This window comes from Anser brachyrhynchus, assembly GCF_964034855.1.
Source record: "Anser brachyrhynchus genome assembly, chromosome: 25".
Taxonomy (NCBI): Eukaryota; Metazoa; Chordata; class Aves; order Anseriformes; family Anatidae; genus Anser; species Anser brachyrhynchus.
This window is the reverse complement of record NC_137718.1, coordinates 1,698,918-1,717,381: the sequence shown is the minus strand read 5'-3', so window position 1 is coordinate 1,717,381 and position 18,464 is coordinate 1,698,918. Positions and strand designations below refer to the sequence as shown.

Genomic DNA, 18,464 nt, shown 5'->3' with positions numbered 1-18,464 from the left:
GACAGCCCTCAGTCCCCTCAGCTCCGATGTTCCTGGGAGGCTCCACCATACTCCTCTGCCTGAGCATGGCCAAAACGGGAGGCAGGTTGCAGGCAGGATCAGCTAGCAGTTAGAAACCTCAGAAACCAGGTTATCCCCCATGTGCCAGTTGCATACAGCTGTAGGCTGTTTTCCTGCTTTTCTCAGAATCTGGGTTCCACGTACCTAAGGCTTTAGAGGGCACCAGGCTCTGAGCTGACTTGTGACTCGATGGTGCAATGCAAGCACCAAATGAGCTCACATGCAGTTTCACACAATGAAAACTGGCCACAAATCTGGCATGTCTGACATGGCAAACAACATTGTGTCTGTACACAGCTGTGGGTGCACTGCACATGTCCGTACAGGAATCACTGAGTGATCAGTCTTAGAGAACAAGAAAGCAACCATTTTCCTGTGGTGTCAGCTCTTTGTACAACAACATTTTGCTCTTCACATCTTCATGGTATTTCCCTTTAAACTGCTCTGGTGGAGGGTGAGCCTGATATGGCCATTAGAGGCCGAATGTGCTGTATCCTCCTTCCATCGGCAAAGCCACCCGAGTAGGACCTCATTAAAAGAAGCGACCATCAGACTGCCTGGTTCATAGCGGTTTCATGGCCATCAGACCTCAAAAACATGTAGCAGAGATGTCTGTCCACACCCAGACAGCAGGAGAAACCCCCAGCAGGGCAAGCCTGCCCTGCGCACATCAGACAAGGAGCAGGGGCAGCATTTACAACGGCGCTGGCTGTGGGAGGCTCCACGCCTCACCCCTGGGAGGACACAGCAATGCTCGGTAGCGCAGCTAACACAGAGGATGTTGTCGGTGGATGTGCGCTGATCCCACTGAGATAAGGAGAGCGTGGGATGGCACTGGTTGGGGCAAACACTAGGGAAGTATAAGGCCCTATAAAAGGGAGAAGCACCAGGGTGTAGCTCAAAGCAAAATTTGTACACCCGGAGCGATCCAGGCCTCTCACATCCCATCCGTGGCAGTGGTCCCGATGGCTAGGCTGAGTAAGCTTCCCTGGAGCAGTGCTGATTTGCAAAAGATGAGAACCTGACCCAGAATAGTTTCAGAGCTGCTGGGGGTTAGTGCTCTCTGTATCTTGCAATCTCCCTCCTTGATGTTTAATGCTTTGTATGGTAAACCCAGCTGTACTGCCTTTAAACCACATCCTGCAGGGTAAGTACAGCAGTCTCAAGCATGAACTTCGCTGGGGTGTTCATCTCCCCATGCCGAAACTCTAGGGCTAAACCACCCCCAACCCCCACCACTGCTGCTGTTTCCTCCCTGCAGAGCTGTTGCTCTCTGCAGAGCAACAGAAATGTGGCTTGCTCAGCCAGCCAGTCTCAGGCCAGAAATGTTCCCACACATTAAGCATCTCTGCTCCTTAAGTTACAACCTGTCCCACTGCTGCTGCTTTGGGAACTGCGGCTCTTCACATCACGCAGATTTGGAACTGCTATGCTGAGTTCAAATAGGTTTTCTTTAATAGAAGCATAAACACAGGAAATCTTTTCAATGCATATCTGGAGGTTCGGTCTCCCATTTTATTAATACATTGCAATTTTTAAATGTATAAAAAGAAAGCTGAAACACCTTTACCAATGGCAAGGCAGCCTGCCATCTTTCTAATAGAGCCCAAGCAGAACTCAAGTGGGGAGAGAAAGGGCAGCCGACAAGGACAGATCATGAGAATCTGCAAGTGACAATAGTTCTGGAAAATGAAACTCCAGCAGCAAATGTACTTGTACAGCCTTCAGGACACAAGCCGGTCAAAGAAATGTTTTTATCCTAGACTATGCTATCCTAGACTACACTATACAATATCAGTAAAAACGGAGTCCTTGAAGTCTCTGGGATGAGAAGGACAACACAGCAAAAGAGTTAGATGCTCCCTTGGATTTTGTGGGTCCTGAGCATTGCCTCTGTGGCCCCAACACGTTCCTTTCAATTCCAGCAAACAAGCTGCTGCAGAACAGAGTGCTGCTCCTGGGGCTGAGCCAAAGGGTCTCAGTTCTAATCTGGGCAACACAAAAATCCCTGCTGTGCTGTCTCAGTCAGACTGCAGAGGTGATACTCATTGATTGCTAAATGGGGGTCAAATCTTAGCTGTAATATCTAAGAGCCCTATAATTTAATAGTAACAAAGATCTAACGCTCAGCCAAGCACTTTAATTTCCTAGCTGGCTTTCAGATGACATGGGAAGGTGCCAAATTCCCGTGTGACCCATTAAAGGTGTCCAGACAAAGGTCTGAAACACAAAGGACCCTGGATGCAAAGGGGTACTCAGCCCCCCCATTTCTCCCAGAAGGGCAGGGGGCTGGGCGGGCCTGCTGGCATGTACTGGTATAAACGCTTCTCGTTTTTTTTAAAGGAAAACTTACTTTTTTTCTTTTAACTGAAATATTTTCATTCAAAGCAGCGGCCTCGCTATGAAAATGTACATTTTCTTTTTAATATACTGACTGCCTCTGTTCCTTTTCGTTACAGTCATGGGCAGCAAAAGCTAAGAGCCTGAGAGCAGGATAAGGTCAGAGGCCAGTCGCTCTGACAAGGACCCGCTCTTCACCCACCAGCTACCCAGGAGGCACAAGGAGCAAGTGGAGGCACTCGGGGCAGAAATGAAACCGGAGGGAAAATCAGAGCATGATACTGGAGCAGAGAGGGAGGAGGACAAGGGGAAAGGAGGCCAGGAACTACGAGTGAGGCTCCAGTCCTTTAATGAGAAGGAAAACTTCTCTTGCCAATAGTCTCATTTGTTTCTTATCCCTAATGTCAGACTGAAGGAACATCTTGGGGTGGGACAGCATAGGGCAGCAGGGCGCCTGTCCTGTCCAGCCACCTGGCTTACCCCAAAATGCCTGGGCCTCAGCAGGCCTGCAGAGAACTGGTAGCAAGCTGGGCAGAAGCACGCGACTCCTCTGCCACTGTTTTCCATCCAGCCTGTCTTCTGTGGGAATGTCAGAAGCCCCTGGATTCCAGGCCTGCATACACCTCCCGCTGGCCTTTCCGGATGGGCTGTGGGAACAGCAGAGGTGTTAGTTCAGGAATCTTTATTCATATATCCTCAAACACTCCAAGATCTTGGTCGACACAATACTTCGGAAAAAAACACAACAGAGAGACCAGGTACAGCGCTGCTTTGGCATTGTGCAGTCTGCAGGAAGCTGCAGTTCTGCTCCTGACTCCCTGTGTCATCACCAAGAGAAGGGGCTCCGTCCTCACCACCTTTTTCCTCCACCCCCTGGAAAACTTGGAGGTGGACTGGATGCTTCTCCAAAGGAGAAACAAAGGACAAATGCTACAGATTCCTAGCTCTGGCTACCCTTCCCCAGCCCACAAAGAGGTGGAAAAAAAGGCAGGTTCTCCATACCTCGTAGTCTGGGTTTGGAACGGGGGGAGGACGCTGCATTTTCTGACCTGCAACAGAGGCAAAGAGGGGTCAGCCTTGGTGATGGTTCTTTTAACATATCACGATGGACTTTCACAGAGTTGATCCCAGGGTAATGCATACCGTGGGTAACATTGTATGGCTTTATTACGAGCATAAAGCATTTAAAGACCCACTGCTGCAGTCAGGAGGCCTTCTGATCACTTAGGAGGAAATCCATCTTTCTTCTTCAAGAAGAACTACTTGAAAACATGACAGCCCCATGACCACAGGCCCAGGCTACAGCTCCACAAATGGCTACCCGATCTATATTCCCCTGGCTTGGCAAGATGCATAGGTGTGAGCACATCACATTTCTGTCAAACCCAACACACAACAGGCACAATGAGCATACAGTAGGGAATTCAGACCTGCCGAAAGATTTATATCTGCTTTGTGGGTGCTACGGAAAAAATGGCAACGTCTGATCTGCACAAAGCCAGGGTGGTGAAGTCACTACCCTGCATCACCTTGCCCCAGCATTTATAATCTATGAGCCCCTCTGCTGGACTCACTGGGCCACCAAACCGTGGCCTCGGAAGCCAGGAATTCAAATGTACAACTTCAGTAAGACCATGATTTTGATTTCATGCCTGAATGCATGCCTGATTCTGGGTCTTTGAATGCCTGGGACAGCAGCTGAGTGGGCCGGGGTCAGGCTGGGTCGGCAGGCCACACTCACAAGCTAAGCATCTGCTGTACAGTGTTTGCTTCATCACAAACTCAGTGCTGCTTCACAGCAGGCTGGGAAATGGTTTCCTATGGGCAGGAAGCCTTTGACACAACACAGCAGCCACACCTGGCCCCTACAGAAGGCTGTCCAGAGCAACAGATGTGGCTATCAGGAGTGGAGTTTGGCAAGGCCTTGGGGACTTGCGGGGAGCAGAGGATTCTCTCACTCAGCAGGGGAAGTGCTTCGTTTAGCACTTAGCGGACATCACAGAGAGCAGAAATGTCTGAAATAGCTCTTACCTCGTGGCCGACTGCCAGCACCAGCGCTTGGTCTCCCCTTCCTGTCTTTGCTGAAGTAGTAGACCAAAATCAGCACCCCAAGGGTGATGAGAAGATCTGCAATGATGATCCCTGTCACAGTCAAGGTATCCAGCTCCCTACAGTTGGTGCACACTGCCAGGAGGAAAGACAAAGGTGCTCAGAAGCCAGGTACCCCATCTTGTCAGCAGAGGGCTAAGGGAAAGGCTACAAACCCAAGATGTTAGTCAAGTGCTTTCTGCTCACTATGTCTGGGCCTTACGTATCTGTTAATGCTAGCAGAAAAGATAATGGTTCTGAGTGAGGAGTAAAGAGCAAACAGAAAGGAAGGAGGAAGGCACAGACCATTATATCCCCTCTCCGTTTCAATCTGCATACGGTCTCGGGGATCAGTGTGTGCAGTACCTTCACTACGCTCTGCTGTTTTGCATGGCCTGAGCAAAGCATCTCCTAGAACATTAGTGCTCTTCTCATGCCTGTCTAGCCTTAACCCCTGCTGCCTTGGCTGCATTCTAAGCACTGAATGTAGAGCAGCTGCCCAAACCTCACCGGGCTCAGAGGCTTAAAACACTGTGTCAGGGCGGAGGTAAACTCTTCCTGGCTGCTGGGTCACAGAACAAGGCTGTGTGCTCCAGACTGGAGTTTTCCACTCTACAAGATAGGAAATGCCTCTAGCCCTTATGGCAGACTACTCTTGCCTTGTCACGTGGCAGAAGCTGTGCAGAAAACATTGTGAACTATGTATGTGGGAACCCCTGATATGAAACCATCTTGGGACTGAGGAGACCAGAAGGGAAAGGCGCAGATTGCAGGGAGATTCATTTTGCCAAAACTGTGCTTTTGGACTCTTTTATTGTCCACACAGAGCAGGAATAACCTCTGCAGAATAGCATTCACTCAGCCCAACAGCACTGAGAATCACGCCTCATCTCTTTTAACATTTGTCAGTGAAAGATGTAGGCTTTACCTCTAGCCCATGTAGATTCTCATAGACCAAATGCTTTTTCACTCACCTCTGGCCTTCAGGTACATTTGGATCGTCTTGCCACCTGATGTACAACTCAAATTGAGAGGAGAACTGTCATGATTCTCTTTCACGTACGTATTGCCTTGAGCCTCTAAACCTTTTGGACTCCATGTTATTTCTTCAGGCAACGGGCATACGACTGTCACTGTGGTTCCAGAAATATCCACCTGGAATTCTTCGTGGGAAGATGGGCCAACAAGAAGGGAAATCATCGTTACAAAGAGCTTCTGGCAAGCTTCCCTGCCCACCCTTGATTCCACCACAACAGTTTTCTCTGCTCATTCTTTGACTTTACTGAACAATGTAAATTCTGTATGTATGCATTTTCTGCATGCACATTTACTTTTAGTTTTTAAGCTCATCTCTTTGCAACACTAGGCAGTATCAAAATACCATCACAGAATGCTCAGCTTTATGTTGGAGTCTGTCCACGCACCACTGATAGTTTTGTTTATCCGTGTGTTTGCTGGTCCCTGCAAATATCCAACCCTGCTTGAAGACCACTAACAGCAACTAGGGGCAACTCATTATAGTTGATTTCTCCGAACAGTGATGGAAGTAGCAACTAAGAAACAGGAAATGTTTCCCTCCCAATGCACTGCTTGAATTCAAATATTTCTAGTCCTTGCCTGCGAAGTTTTATATCATACCGTATTAGAATGAATAGAAGAATGCCAGTAAAATACACTTACCCTTCAGTTCTTCATCAGTAACTGCAGGAAACAAATAGTTAGTGTTGGCAAATCAGCCCACAAATCAGCCCACCCAACAAGCCATTGCTTACCACTCTCTGAAAATGCCCAACCCTACTTCAGGATCACTAACAATAATTAGTGACAATTCAAGACAGCCAGTGAACAGGGATTTTTTTTCCTATCCTACAATATTTTTATAATTCAAATACTTCCGTTTGACTAGGAGTTCTCACTTGTGAGGCATAGTTGGTCTTTTTAGCATAATAAATTGTTAAGAATGCTGGTAAAATACACTTACCCTCCTGAGCTGCGGTGCCAACTACAAAAGAAAGAAAAACATGTGTTAAGCAAATTAGCCACTGATATCATATACCTTTCCTATTTCAAGGATATTGTTTCTGAATTCAGCTGCTTGAAAGACATGTTAATACTCTTATGTTTGTGCTAAATAAAACATTCTGTTAACTGAGAGAGGATGTTGTTTTAAAATGAAGTATTTTTCTTTGGAAGCCATTTTTAACATAGAGTAATGCAGAACAGAAATTTGAATGATTTTTGAGCCTGTTTAGAAAAAGATTTATTGCACAGAGTACACCCAACAATTTTGCTTTATCACCATGGGCCAAGGAGTGCTGGAAAATCATGCCTGTTTTCTGCAGTGAGAGCAGCTGTGCTCTACAAGAGTATGCCACTGGTAGAATGGAGCCTGATGCTCGATTTAAGTCTGTAAAGTGATTTACCTACATGATTTTCTCTCTCTTTGTAGGAAACAAGTAGCCCCATTGAAGTCTGGAGATGAAGTATTATAAAAAGTTTTTAGGAGATCTGCATTAGACTTGTGATCTGCTTTAAAGATATTTGTTGATAGAAAGTAACCTAAGTAAGTAAAGGAATGAGGTGTATTTAAGTGTTTAGTGCTGTTGTCTCAATCCAGGTAATGCCTGCTGTACAGTAGGAGCTACTTATAACAAAACTGTAGATTTGAAATTACACAGGCATAGGACTTGGCTGGAGAGAAGGCTATCTGATGATTTTTTTCTTTGTATAAAATCAATTTAAATTTGAAAAAGAACAGGACATTGCCAAACCAAATGTTCTCAGTTTTCTCAAAGAATAGCAGTTGGTATTTACAGCACATTGGCACAGGAGTTGTAGTCTTACAGCAGTTACCTTTTAGTTACCTTTCACAATTATCTTTTGTAGTTACCAGCTTCTTTATAGCCTTTACAGATACTCCTCATTTCATCTTAAAACAGCTTTTTAAACTCTGGTCAGTTCAAACTGGTAACGTGGAAAATGCTGCCCCTCCCATGATATCACAGTGAATCTGAACACAGAATGGAAGTTATTCACCCTTGATCACAAAATGATTTAAGAAAAGTGCATGACTGAAGAGTAGAAATAAAATAAGAATTAAAAATTCAGACCCTCATAGTTCACGCTGCTGTGGAAAGTAGTGCCTGAAGTTCCAGCTCTTAACTTCACCCACCTTGTTGCATAAATTTTGGAGACCAGGTGTTTTAGTGCTAGCAAGCAAAAGCTCCCTAGGGACCTTAGATTCTTCCTCTAGCCTGAGAGGGCTGAATTCCCATTTTTCTGTCCTCTGAGGGAAACACTCACTCTGGAGAGCAGCAGCTGTACTTGCCAGTTTCAGAAGATGTGGGTGCATGTACTTTGCAAAACCAGCTGCATGCGCCCGTGCTTTCTCTGCTGCACCCCTGGCAGCCACCCTTCGGATCCCAGCGGACTTCTGGCCAGCTCTACTCACCCACACACAGCAGGAGTCCCAGGAAGGGCAAGGACAGCTCAAACCTCATCCTTGTGTTCCTCCTTCTCTTGCTCTTCTCTACCATTGCCGATCAGATTGGCATCACTAAGGCTGGCTGTGAAGGAAGAAAGAACACGTTGGCGTTTCAAGTTCTCGCTTACAAGAAAGAGGCCCAAGATTTTTTCCTAGAATTGCGTACGGCAATGAATGGAGCAGTGCCGAGGAGACTCACTGTTTCCAGTGAAACCAGCAAGCAGCCAAGAAAGACAGAACGCAAACGATAAAATGAACCCAGTTCAGGAAGCGTGGAGGCTCAAAATGTCTTCCTATCACGTCATTGGCAGCAAGGGGTGGCTGCTCTGCGCCAGCGCAGTTGGAGACCCGTTGTAACTGCTTTAGGAGCAGCCGGAGAGATAAACAAGCCCATATTCATAACAACTTTTCAATATGAGTGTTTCTGAAGTTCAAACTGCTGCAAGCAACTTAACACACTGAGGGAATCAACAAAGGAACCAGAAACACTACAAGAAGCTCAACACCTAGAAACACCGCGTGGCCAGCAGTGCTCAGACACATCTGACTCTCTGTCCCATCGGAGGTTTTAACAGAATCACAGTTTGGGTTGGAAGGGACCTTAAAGATCACCTAGTTCCAACCCCTGCCGTGGGCAGGGACGCCTCCAATGAGACCAGGTTGCTCAAAGCCCCATCCAGCCTGGCCTTGAACAATTCAGGGATGGGGCAGCCACCGTTTCTCTGGGTGACCTGTTCCAGTGCCCCACCACCCTCATATAAAAATGTCTCCCTACTATCTAATATACCCTATCTATCCTCTTTTAGTTTGAAGTCACTACTCCTTGTCCCATCACCCCACACCCTGACGAAGAGCTTGCACTGGCTCCTTTCAGAGCTTTTCTGTGGACTAACTCCGACTTCAAAAACACGAGTCAAAGTGACCTGATTCCACTAGAGGGGGCTCCTGCCCCTGCCAACGTGCCCTGCTCAGCATGCCTACCTCTGCAGCCTGCGGCGGGGAGCTTTCTCCTTGCAAACTTGGGCTTCAGGCAGCGAAGGCCTCCTCGGGCTGGGACCTTTCCAGGCTTTGCAGGGACAGAGGCATGCAGAACACACTGTCTTTCTGTTTTCCTGTGCTTGAAGCCTACAGAGGTAGCAGAGCTGCTATTAACGGTTGCGAGAGTACTGGGGATTTTTAGGGCACCTGCCCAAAGCAGACGCTCAAGGCAAGCCAAAGCTTCCCCTTCCACAAGGGTGCTCTATGCTTTGGCACCTGTCGTGCACATCTCAAGGGACTCCAGATGGATGGAGCTGGCTTCTTGCTCCTTCCCAAAAACGTGCTATTTAACGACATGGCTAATGATAATGCTGCGGGCCTTTATTTAATTTATTGAGGAGCTCCACTTAGTTGTCAGACTTCTTTTACTTTCTTTCAAAATGAAAAATAATTACATTACTAGTAATGGTGCCTGGGACTTGGTGCTCTGTTAACAGCTGGATTCAGCACGTTTTGAAACAAGATGCTGAAGGTTAGTGAAAGATTGCAAGTGAAGGCTGGAGGAGACCCTCGTCCCCAGTGTGTGCATTAAACAAATGTGGTCCTAACTGAGAGCCAGTGTTGTTGTTCAGTGGCCAAAGGGCAGCGACAGCGAGAAACATACTTGTCCTACTGGACTCTGCACGGGCTGCCTGAGGATAAGAAGTTGCTGCTACGCAGACAGATGATTTTACGAGGTGCCAGCCTAGTCTGCGGGAAAGTTGTGTAGACGACTGCTGGAATGAAGCACAACAAAAGGCCAAAGTGCTAAACTGGAAACTCCTACAGCCTGACTGCCTTGCCGGATGAGTCGATTACCTGTAACACAGATGCACTGATCCATGCGGAGTTGGGGGTGCCTCGGGCTTTTCTGCAGCGATCAGCATGTAATTGGTGGCATCCTGCGCTGAAGAAAGCCATGGACACAAAACCAGCCCAGTGGGACTGAGCCAAAATCAAATGACAGGCTGAGGAAGGGAGCTGTGGAGTCGTGCTGTTTAACGCTGCTCTAACCACACAATTGTGCTTCTCCTTGAACACGTGTGAGGGAAAGTCCCAGAACCAGAGCTGTATACTTAGCTCCACTTAGAGCCAACTGCTTGAGCTGACAGGTAGAGAAGATTCCTGAGAGACGGTCCCTGCACAGCCAGCCAGCCAGAGGCAGCCTGCTGCAGCTCTGCACTCTCCATGGGACAGATCTGCCTCAGCATCCTCAGAAAATGATGCTGCACCACTGCACTAAGTATGTTTTCTTTCCCCATGGGACCACTATAAAAATACATTTTCAGACTAGAAGAATTGACAGCATCAGTTCCCCAAAGAACAAACTCTAGGAGCCATCATCAGGATCACGTTTCCCTGCTTCCCAGCAGAGTTTCTACATATGCAGTGAATAATTTCTCTCCTCCAAGGAGAGCCAGTCAAGACCCAAATATTTGATCCGACACCACTGCAATTACAACAGATCAGCTTCTTTCAAATCAAGAAAGTCTTGCTTGGAAAGCCTGGACCAGCCTCTCACACCTGAGCAAGAATCCAGTGGTTAAAAAACAGAGCCTGTGCGGATGTGCTTCAAGTTCAGACCTGAGCTGATGTTGCCGAGCAGCAATTACATCTCCTAGGACTGTTAGAGATCTGCAAGCTATTCAAGAATTCAAGTAATTCTGCAGAACAATCAACCATAGCAAGGGCTAAACCCCTCCAGCACATCCTACTTGAATGCATTGAAAATAATGCCCATGCTCTGATCATACCTGGAGCACACACAGCGAGGTCCACATGTCTGAGATATGTCAGTCTACATACAACATGCTAAAATGACGAGTCGTATGACAGACAATAATTAGTGCTCAAGATAAAGATCTCCTGGGCAGAAAAAGATGACAGAACTCAGGAAACATAATACACAGAGTTTATGTTTATGCATAAACCATAAGCATAAAGTTGATATTTTAAGCCACAGGAAGACTCCCTTTCTCTCCTACAGATTCTCTTCTTGCCAATTTTCCTCTTCAGAACTGTTTTTTGCACACTCCTTTTCATTCCTATAACTTCATTTCCTCCCACATCTTTTATCATCATAAAACTCCTCTTTCAGCAATATAGGAACCTTGGAAAGTTCCTTTTCATGCTTTCCAGAGCAAACAGAAAGTGATCAGCTCAGTTGTGCACAAAACCCTCTAACGTCATTCCAGGCTAACTTTTAACCCTCAGTGTGACTGATGCTTTTTTCCACAACAAATCAGCTCCAGCAAACTGCCTGCTGAGCACTCTTACAGACACCTGAAAGAAAATCTGAAAACAGGTTGTATCCTCTGCTGGCAAAACAAACAAACAACAATAACAAAAACACAACCCAGCCTAATAAATGTTTACAGTGGCAATGAAAGAAATGGAAATGATGTTTTGGAATAGTAACTGAATGGAAATCTAGTGAGATGCAGTGATGAAGAGTTAACACAGGGCCAAATTATTCCAAGGAAAATAGACACGTGGTATCTCAGAGCTATTAGCAGAGACAAGATTCGCTGTGCTGTTCTGTGGGCAGCTTGTGAGACTGATGTCCTCAGTGCTTTTCTGTATTGCCAAAGTTTTAGCTTGAAATTTATAAGTTAAATATAGCTTCAGTACTCTCCTCAGAAACTGCTGCCAGGATGTGATGAGCAAACAGGAGGAGAGATGTTTGCGTGGTTGCTTATTAGCAGGAATTCTGAGAGTCCTGCTGCTGTCTTCTGTCCATCAACACCTTGTTCTGACCAGCACTGACACCTCAGTGTGTCCCAGGCAATACAAAACCTCCCGACTGCAGGCCACATTGCTGCATGAGAAGACTGCCCTCACTCTGAGCTCTGAGCTGAAGGGAGCCCTTCAAAACGCCCAAATGTTAGTGGCATCCTCCCCCTTCCTGCCCTGGCATCCCTGCAGAGGCAATTAGCAGCAGTCACAACTAAAGCTCCTAACCCAGGATGGCTGCTTGGAACGAGACCAAGGGTCATACACAAACACAGCCACAGCCAGTAGCAAGTTAAATGCTGTTATATGATTTATGGTCTGATAACACAAACATTCTGCTATTGCTAACACACCTGTACAACTCACTTTCATGCTCTCACAACATCCACGTGCTGCTGGGAAAACATTTTGTGTCCCACTGAGTTTCTCTAGTGCTTTGTGCTGCTTGTTAAGCTCAGTGGGGCTTCCCCAGCTGTGCCTGGACGGTCACTGGGCTTGACTCATATCCAATGTAGTTCTCTTTTGACTTTTCCAAGAATTTCACAAACACTAGTTAATGCAGTTTCTCCATTCTTCTGTAGGATGAAGATCACCTCAATTTAACTATAGGTATCTGTGTTGCAGTAGGACCCTTCCGCTCCCTGAATACATGCCCAGATTACTGCTACAGGCAGTCTGTTTTGGCCTTTTTTAATTTTAATTTTTATTTTTTATATGTACACTATTTGCAGGTTTTTATCAAACAAGTGGCCTTCATTCCTTCAGGCTACCTATAAATAACCTAGGGCAAATTTATGAGCAAAATTACCTCCCCCAAGAGGGGAGTGGTTTCAAGTGGAAGCTGGGAGGAGGGATGATTGCAACACAAAAGAGCAAAGGAATATGGGAGGCAGAAGAAATTAATCTTACCTTGAAAATCTCCCTGTTTTACGCACAAGTGATCTGTACTGCCCGGCCGCACCTTGCCTTTCATTGCATGGGCTGGGAGCAATCCGTGACTCAAACAGGAAAAAGCGCGCACGTTGCCTTGCAGCCCAAACCGAGGGAAAGGAATTTGCTCAACTGTCCCGAGAAGGCTTTGAGAAATTTGTCCTTCGTCCAGCTATTGAGAGCCTGAAACAAACTTCTCTTCCCTGCACTGCTCAACTCCAGAGTACGGACTTGTCTTCCTGATGCATGGCCTCACCTGGCTGGGAGCTGTGCTCTTCCTTGGGGTACAGCTCCGAGGTAAGGAAACCTGATATTGCCTGGCCTCAGTTGCCATCTTGACTTTCCTCTTCTCATCCCTTAATTATCATCTTCATTAAGGCAGTGACTTTGTAGGAGTCTCGGATATTTGTTGTGGACAATTGCTGCGATTCTTTTGGTCCTGGGTTTGCTTGCAAGTGATTGAATTTCTCTGCAAAACAGGTTTAGGTGTGTTTGAGCGGAGGAAGAGCACCGCTCTAATTCTGAGCTAAGGTTACACATCTTTGCCTTTCCTGCCTTCACTCAGCAGGAATCTGGACTTTACTCTGGGATGGTTGTTTTCTTTTTCTTTTTTCTTTTTTTTTTTTTTTTCACTGCCTTTGTTACTAGACAATCAGAGATTGTTAAACAGTTTAGATCCTAAGTTTATACAGTTTATACAGTTTAGACACAGCAATAAATCAGAATGACAGCAAAAAACTCACTGGAATTTTCAGTGGTTTATATCAGTATAACTAGAATCAAAATTTGGTCTGGGACCACCATGTCCTCCTTACCTAAAGGCATCAGCACCCATACTCTTAGCAATTTGCCTTGAAAAAAAATATTTTACACTTAGTTCCTACACTTGTTCTTTTTAAGAAATTTAAAATGAAATCAGGACAACTTAACACTTGGAAAAGAAACATGATCTCAGCCAATGAAATTTTCAAGTGTGAGCACCTGCAGTGGTTTGGCATTTCAAATATTTTCTTCTTTGGGAAAAGGAAATATTTGTCAAGAAATTCTTTGGCTATGAATTATTTTCAAATACAGGAAATGTATTAATTGTCTTTGCCATGAAACCATATTTTACAGCCCCAGATAAGCTATTTTTTCCCTGAGTCACAATGGGGTAAGTTAATTCACCTTCCTAAAGTGACAGGAATTTTTTTTTCAGTGTTAGCATTTTTTTTCCTTCTATAAGTGGGTAAAAGGAAAGTAAGGGGAGTACATTATCAAGAACAGGGAAGACTGTCCCCTTCCAGAGCAGGAATAGCAAGATTTTTCAACTGGCACTGCTGTTTGGTGGAAATTATCAACCTGCTTTCCCTATAATTGTCCAGTGGTGTTATTAACCTTCTCAACAGACACTTCTTACATAAATAAGGGCAGCTTTCACCATGGTATTTGTGCCACACGAACTGATAATACAAAGTGTATAAAAGAAAGTTCTGGGATGGGAAGTGGCAACCATTCGTAGGTGCTTAGCAATGCTACTTGGAGGAAAAGAGCTGGTTTTCTGGAGAAATCTGGGTGGGGAATTGAGTGCAGTAGAGTGTAAATCACCTGCCGTCATGTGATGAGGACAAGCACATGAAGTTATACTGCATCCTTAGTGCTAATCAGAGCATATTGCAGGAGGGCTGCCATTTACAAGTGTACCTCCTAGATGTTGTTTGCTCATGCCTGAAGGAGACATTTCCCCCAGAAAACAAACCAATGTGTATTGTTCCTATAGGAAAGTCCCTCTCAGTGGTCCCTTCTCAACTAGGTATCAGATCTGTCAGTGTTTAACTGTGCAGCCACAAAACTACAAAGGAAGCATTGTATCAGCAATACAGATGAAAGCAAACTCCAGTAAAACGAGCACTGTGCAACCTGCATATCAGCTGACAAAAACCTTGAGGCACATGGGATCTTTTGGATTCTGCATAAGCAGGACTACCTCCCTCAGTAATTAAATCTATGGGATTTGAATGTTATGTTAAACATTAATAAGGACAGATAAAGCAGGCTCCTGCGTAGATCAAACAAAGATAAGGATAAGTGATGATTTTACTCGTAAACAGTAGTTTTGTTTACCTCTAACCCCTTGTTGTTTTCTCTGCAGCACTGTGGCCCATCACAGCCCTCGAAGTTTACACTTCCAAGGAGGTGGATGCTCTGAATGGAACTAACCTACGTTTAAAATGCACCTTCTCCAGCAGCAGCCCTATTAGCCCACAACTGTCAGTGACGTGGAACTTCCAGCCTGAGGACCTGAGCTCTCATGAGCCAGTGAGTGAGACCTTTATGCTCCATTTCATTGATGCACACTTGCTCAAATAAACCACTCCTAGGGCCCAGCACTGGCTGGGTAACAATTCCAGGTGTTGGTGTGGGCAAGCACAGCCGAAACACATGAGTAAGTACATCTCGGCCCTTTTCTCTGCAGTTCATAAGGATTACTCTAAGCAAGAAGTTTTGTTTACAGAACCTGGTTCGAGAAACAATTTTTATGTTTAGTTTTGGGAAATCGTGGTTAAAAGATTTGGGGCCTGATGAAACTGTACATGTTTACAGCTGAATCCTGTCTTAGTTAACATCTTGCACCTGACGACTTATGATTTTCTTTGGCCAACGTGGCAGGGTAAGCAGATCGACAAGCACTGTAGTATAACTGAAATAACACTGAACACAGCCTAACAAAGCCTTAGGCCTGCGCAGGACTGAGATCGCATGGCTGCTGGAGCAAGGGTATGATCTTTTGGAATTGCCTCAGAGTTCATCTGAGAGAAACTGAGCCAACTCAACTCTCCTTATCTTAGGCCGTGTGTCTCAGCTGGTGCCACTCCACTTTCACGTGCTGCTTCCATCAGAAACACTGCACAAGCCACAGGAATGACAGTTTACTTTCTTTCCTTCTTGTAGGTATTTTATTACCTCAAGGAGCCCTACAAGCTGTCTGCTGGACGGTTCAAAGGGCGAGCCACTTGGGATGGGAATATTGAGCGTTATGATGTTTCCATTGTTATCTGGAATTTACAGCCCACTGACAACGGGACATTCACCTGCCAGGTGAAGAACCCACCAGACGTTGATGGCACAATTGGTGAAGTGCGACTCAGAGTTGTGCAGAAAGGTGAGAGGCCAAGAAACCCAACAGAGGTTATGAGTTTAGCCAGTGCAGAACATCGGCTGATCTTCCTCCACGTTTGGAAAAATGTATGGAAGCAAAAGCATTATAAGGAGAAAGCATGATGAAAGTTCATGGGTATAACAGAAAAGGGAGCTTAAGAAAAGGTTATATTCGTGGATACAGGTACCCAGCCTAATATCAGCAGCCCTCAGTGTGTCCCTCTTGTGTTTTTCTCCATGCAGTGCATTTCTCAGAAATCCACTTCCTTGTCATCGCCATTGGGTCTGCATGTATTCTGATGATCATTGTGGTGACAGTTGTGATTATCTGTCGACACCATCGGAAGAAAAAGCAAGAGAAGACGACCGAGGTGTCAGATACTGAACTGTAAGGACAAGGGGGAGAGAGAGAGAAAGGCTTCTGGGAAAGAAAGCTTGTCAAATGTATCTTCATGGCCACTCTGATTCATTGGCTTGGACCCTACACTAAGCATCTACAATGCAAACTGCTAACACAATTAGCAGTAATTGGCTGCTTACTTGCAGTCAGAACAGAGCCCCAGGCTGAATGAAGTTTGCAGTCTTTGTTTTGCTCTTGCCCTTTAAGGTGGCTCCTCACTCGAGGAGGAGACTGCATAACTTCTTGTTTTATGTTATCTATGTTATACATAACTCAGAACCTGACTGCTGCTCAGGATATCTGATGCTGTTTTTTTTTTTTTTTTTAAATAATAGTAGAGAAAAGGAGAAGCTGAAGATCAGAGAAGAAAAGGAAGCCACTCCATTAGAAGACTAGAGGTCTTTGATAGTATATACAATGCAGGTATCTATTCAAACATTCTCTAATTAATGCTTTAGTGTTACTTAAACATTTCACTTCTGTTCACAGTCAACAGGCCATGGTAGCCATGAACATGAACAACTGAGACTATAGTCACATTTTGCTCTTGAGGAGCCTTCAGAGAGAGACTGACAACTGAACAAGCAGTGGCAACATAACTGCCTCTTAACCATAGGAGGGATTTCTCCACCTTATTGTTGAGGATCATTGTAGGAAAGCCGTTATTGCTGCTTTCCATAGCTTGTCTGCTTTGTGGGTGGAGAAATGAATTAATTTCCTTTCACTAGTTTTGAATCTATTTTTGGATTCATTTAATCTTTATTTTAAATTGCTACAGGAAGACTGAAACTCTTTCCAGATTTGCTGGCTTTGCTGAAACAGCCTAATTTTTAACCACTCAGTTTCTGAGGTTGGCAGATGCCTCTACTATGTTTATTTTCAACAATAATCCTGAGTAATCAATCTGTTTTGTTTCTCTTATAATCTTTCTTCTTAGGTACTTCTGAAGCAGATGGCGAGAGCTTGTAATTTTGGATGTTAGAACAAAGCTGAATTACAGACGCCTGATGCTGCAAGTGTGGTATCCCTGCTCAACCTGAAATTCTTGCAAGAAAAGAGGGTGACATTAACATAAGTTGTAAAGTGTTATTTCCTTCATTGAAGCAAAACAGGAGGAACTTGCCCCATGAACAAGGAAGTTTACTTAATCTTCACAGCTGCTGAACGTGAACAAATTGGCTCTGAGGATGAAAAAATCACAGAAGTCAACACAGTCAACAAAATGCTAAGACAGCTGACTGAATATTTGCTGTGTCTGAGCAGACACACTTGTGCACCTTAAAATTTGGAAGGTACATTTGTGGTGCCCAATTTTTCCACCCTCAAAAACCTGTTTGATGTCACTAAAAGGAGGACTCGCTAGGTGAGGGATCAGAGGGGCCGCTAGCTGCTACAACCTTTATTGTCTGTTTGCTACTTTAAGCGGAAAGTCTTTGGGAATGCATGCTGTTTCTTATTAGGGGTAACATTTCCCAGTGGGTGTGTTTTTCATGTTGATCTTTCTCAACTTCAGTACACTTTGTAAATGTGACAGCTGAAAAGGCTGCCTTCCAGTGCGCACAGCGTGGCCATGTGCTTTGGCAGCTCCCCTTCTCCCACTCCCCTTGTCCTGGTGCAGCCCAGACTGCCCTCCTTTCCCTCTGCTGCTCCAGTCCTGCTTCTCCCCATTATTCCTGGTGGATGACAAGCTGTGAGGTGCAACGCCTCTTGCCCTGACCCAGCAGACCTGCACACCCCACTGCGGTGCCCTGGGACGTGGGCTGGCAGCGGCTGCGCTGGAGGCTGCCCCAAGGAAGTGATAATGGTGTGCTGCCACACTCAAGTTGAATTCGAAAACAGCACTCGGTGGCTGCTAGCATTGTACCAGTCTTCCAAAAACACTATCACCAGTATTTCTCTGGATGCTGTTTACTGCCCCAGGCTGCCATCAGCACACCTTACTCCTGTGTTCAATCTTATTTAACACATACCCTGTACTTCCATTGACTTAATCAATCCAAGGCAAATGAAGCCCCAAATCATTAAAAACCACTGAGCTATTACTGTATTTAACCAGCGCTAAAACAAAATATCAGCCTGTTTGTTTAAAGACTAACTTTATGACTTTATAACTCTACCTGTAATGTGCTGGCCACATTATCTGTTTGTACGATATTGCCTTCTATTTTGTTCGTCGTAAATAAACACGGTTTGTGGATAAAAGCGAGCGTTAATTTTTCGGCGAGCCCCGCTGGGCCCTGTCCCCGGGTGCGAGGCGAGGCCCCGTCGCCGTGG

General features: G+C 45.4%; 2 protein-coding genes across 5 annotated transcripts; one reads left to right on the top strand and one right to left on the bottom strand.

The window, feature by feature from the left end:
* Positions 1–1,540: 1,540 nt before the first annotated feature.
* On the bottom strand, positions 1,541–12,762 carry CD3E (CD3 epsilon subunit of T-cell receptor complex). 4 transcript variants are annotated; one of them, XM_080567702.1, is made up of 8 exons: positions 8,172–8,331; positions 7,940–8,054; positions 6,470–6,490; positions 6,169–6,189; positions 5,463–5,651; positions 4,432–4,584; positions 3,403–3,449; positions 1,541–3,047 (listed from the first exon to the last, which is right to left on the bottom strand). In XM_080567702.1, exons 2-8 carry the CDS (start codon positions 8,022–8,024, stop codon positions 2,991–2,993), a joined length of 573 nt encoding a protein of 190 aa, XP_080423828.1. In that variant the 5' UTR covers positions 8,025–8,054; positions 8,172–8,331; the 3' UTR covers positions 1,541–2,990. The 4 variants fall into 4 exon arrangements, with proteins under 4 accessions (XP_080423828.1, XP_080423826.1, XP_080423827.1 ...); XM_080567700.1 differs by lacking the exons at positions 1,541–3,047; positions 8,172–8,331 and adding exons at positions 8,954–9,097; positions 12,632–12,762 and having other exon boundaries at positions 3,102–3,449; XM_080567701.1 differs by lacking the exons at positions 1,541–3,047; positions 8,172–8,331 and adding an exon at positions 12,632–12,751 and having other exon boundaries at positions 3,102–3,449.
* A 48-nt stretch (positions 12,763–12,810) lies between these two features.
* On the top strand, positions 12,811–18,392 carry MPZL2 (myelin protein zero like 2). Its single transcript, XM_080567698.1, has 6 exons — positions 12,811–12,949; positions 14,784–14,950; positions 15,584–15,794; positions 16,034–16,178; positions 16,526–16,613; positions 17,128–18,392. The coding sequence occupies exons 1-5, from the start codon at positions 12,895–12,897 to the stop codon at positions 16,584–16,586; spliced, it is 639 nt and encodes a 212-aa protein (XP_080423824.1). The 5' UTR covers positions 12,811–12,894; the 3' UTR covers positions 16,587–16,613; positions 17,128–18,392.
* Positions 18,393–18,464: the final 72 nt, after the last annotated feature.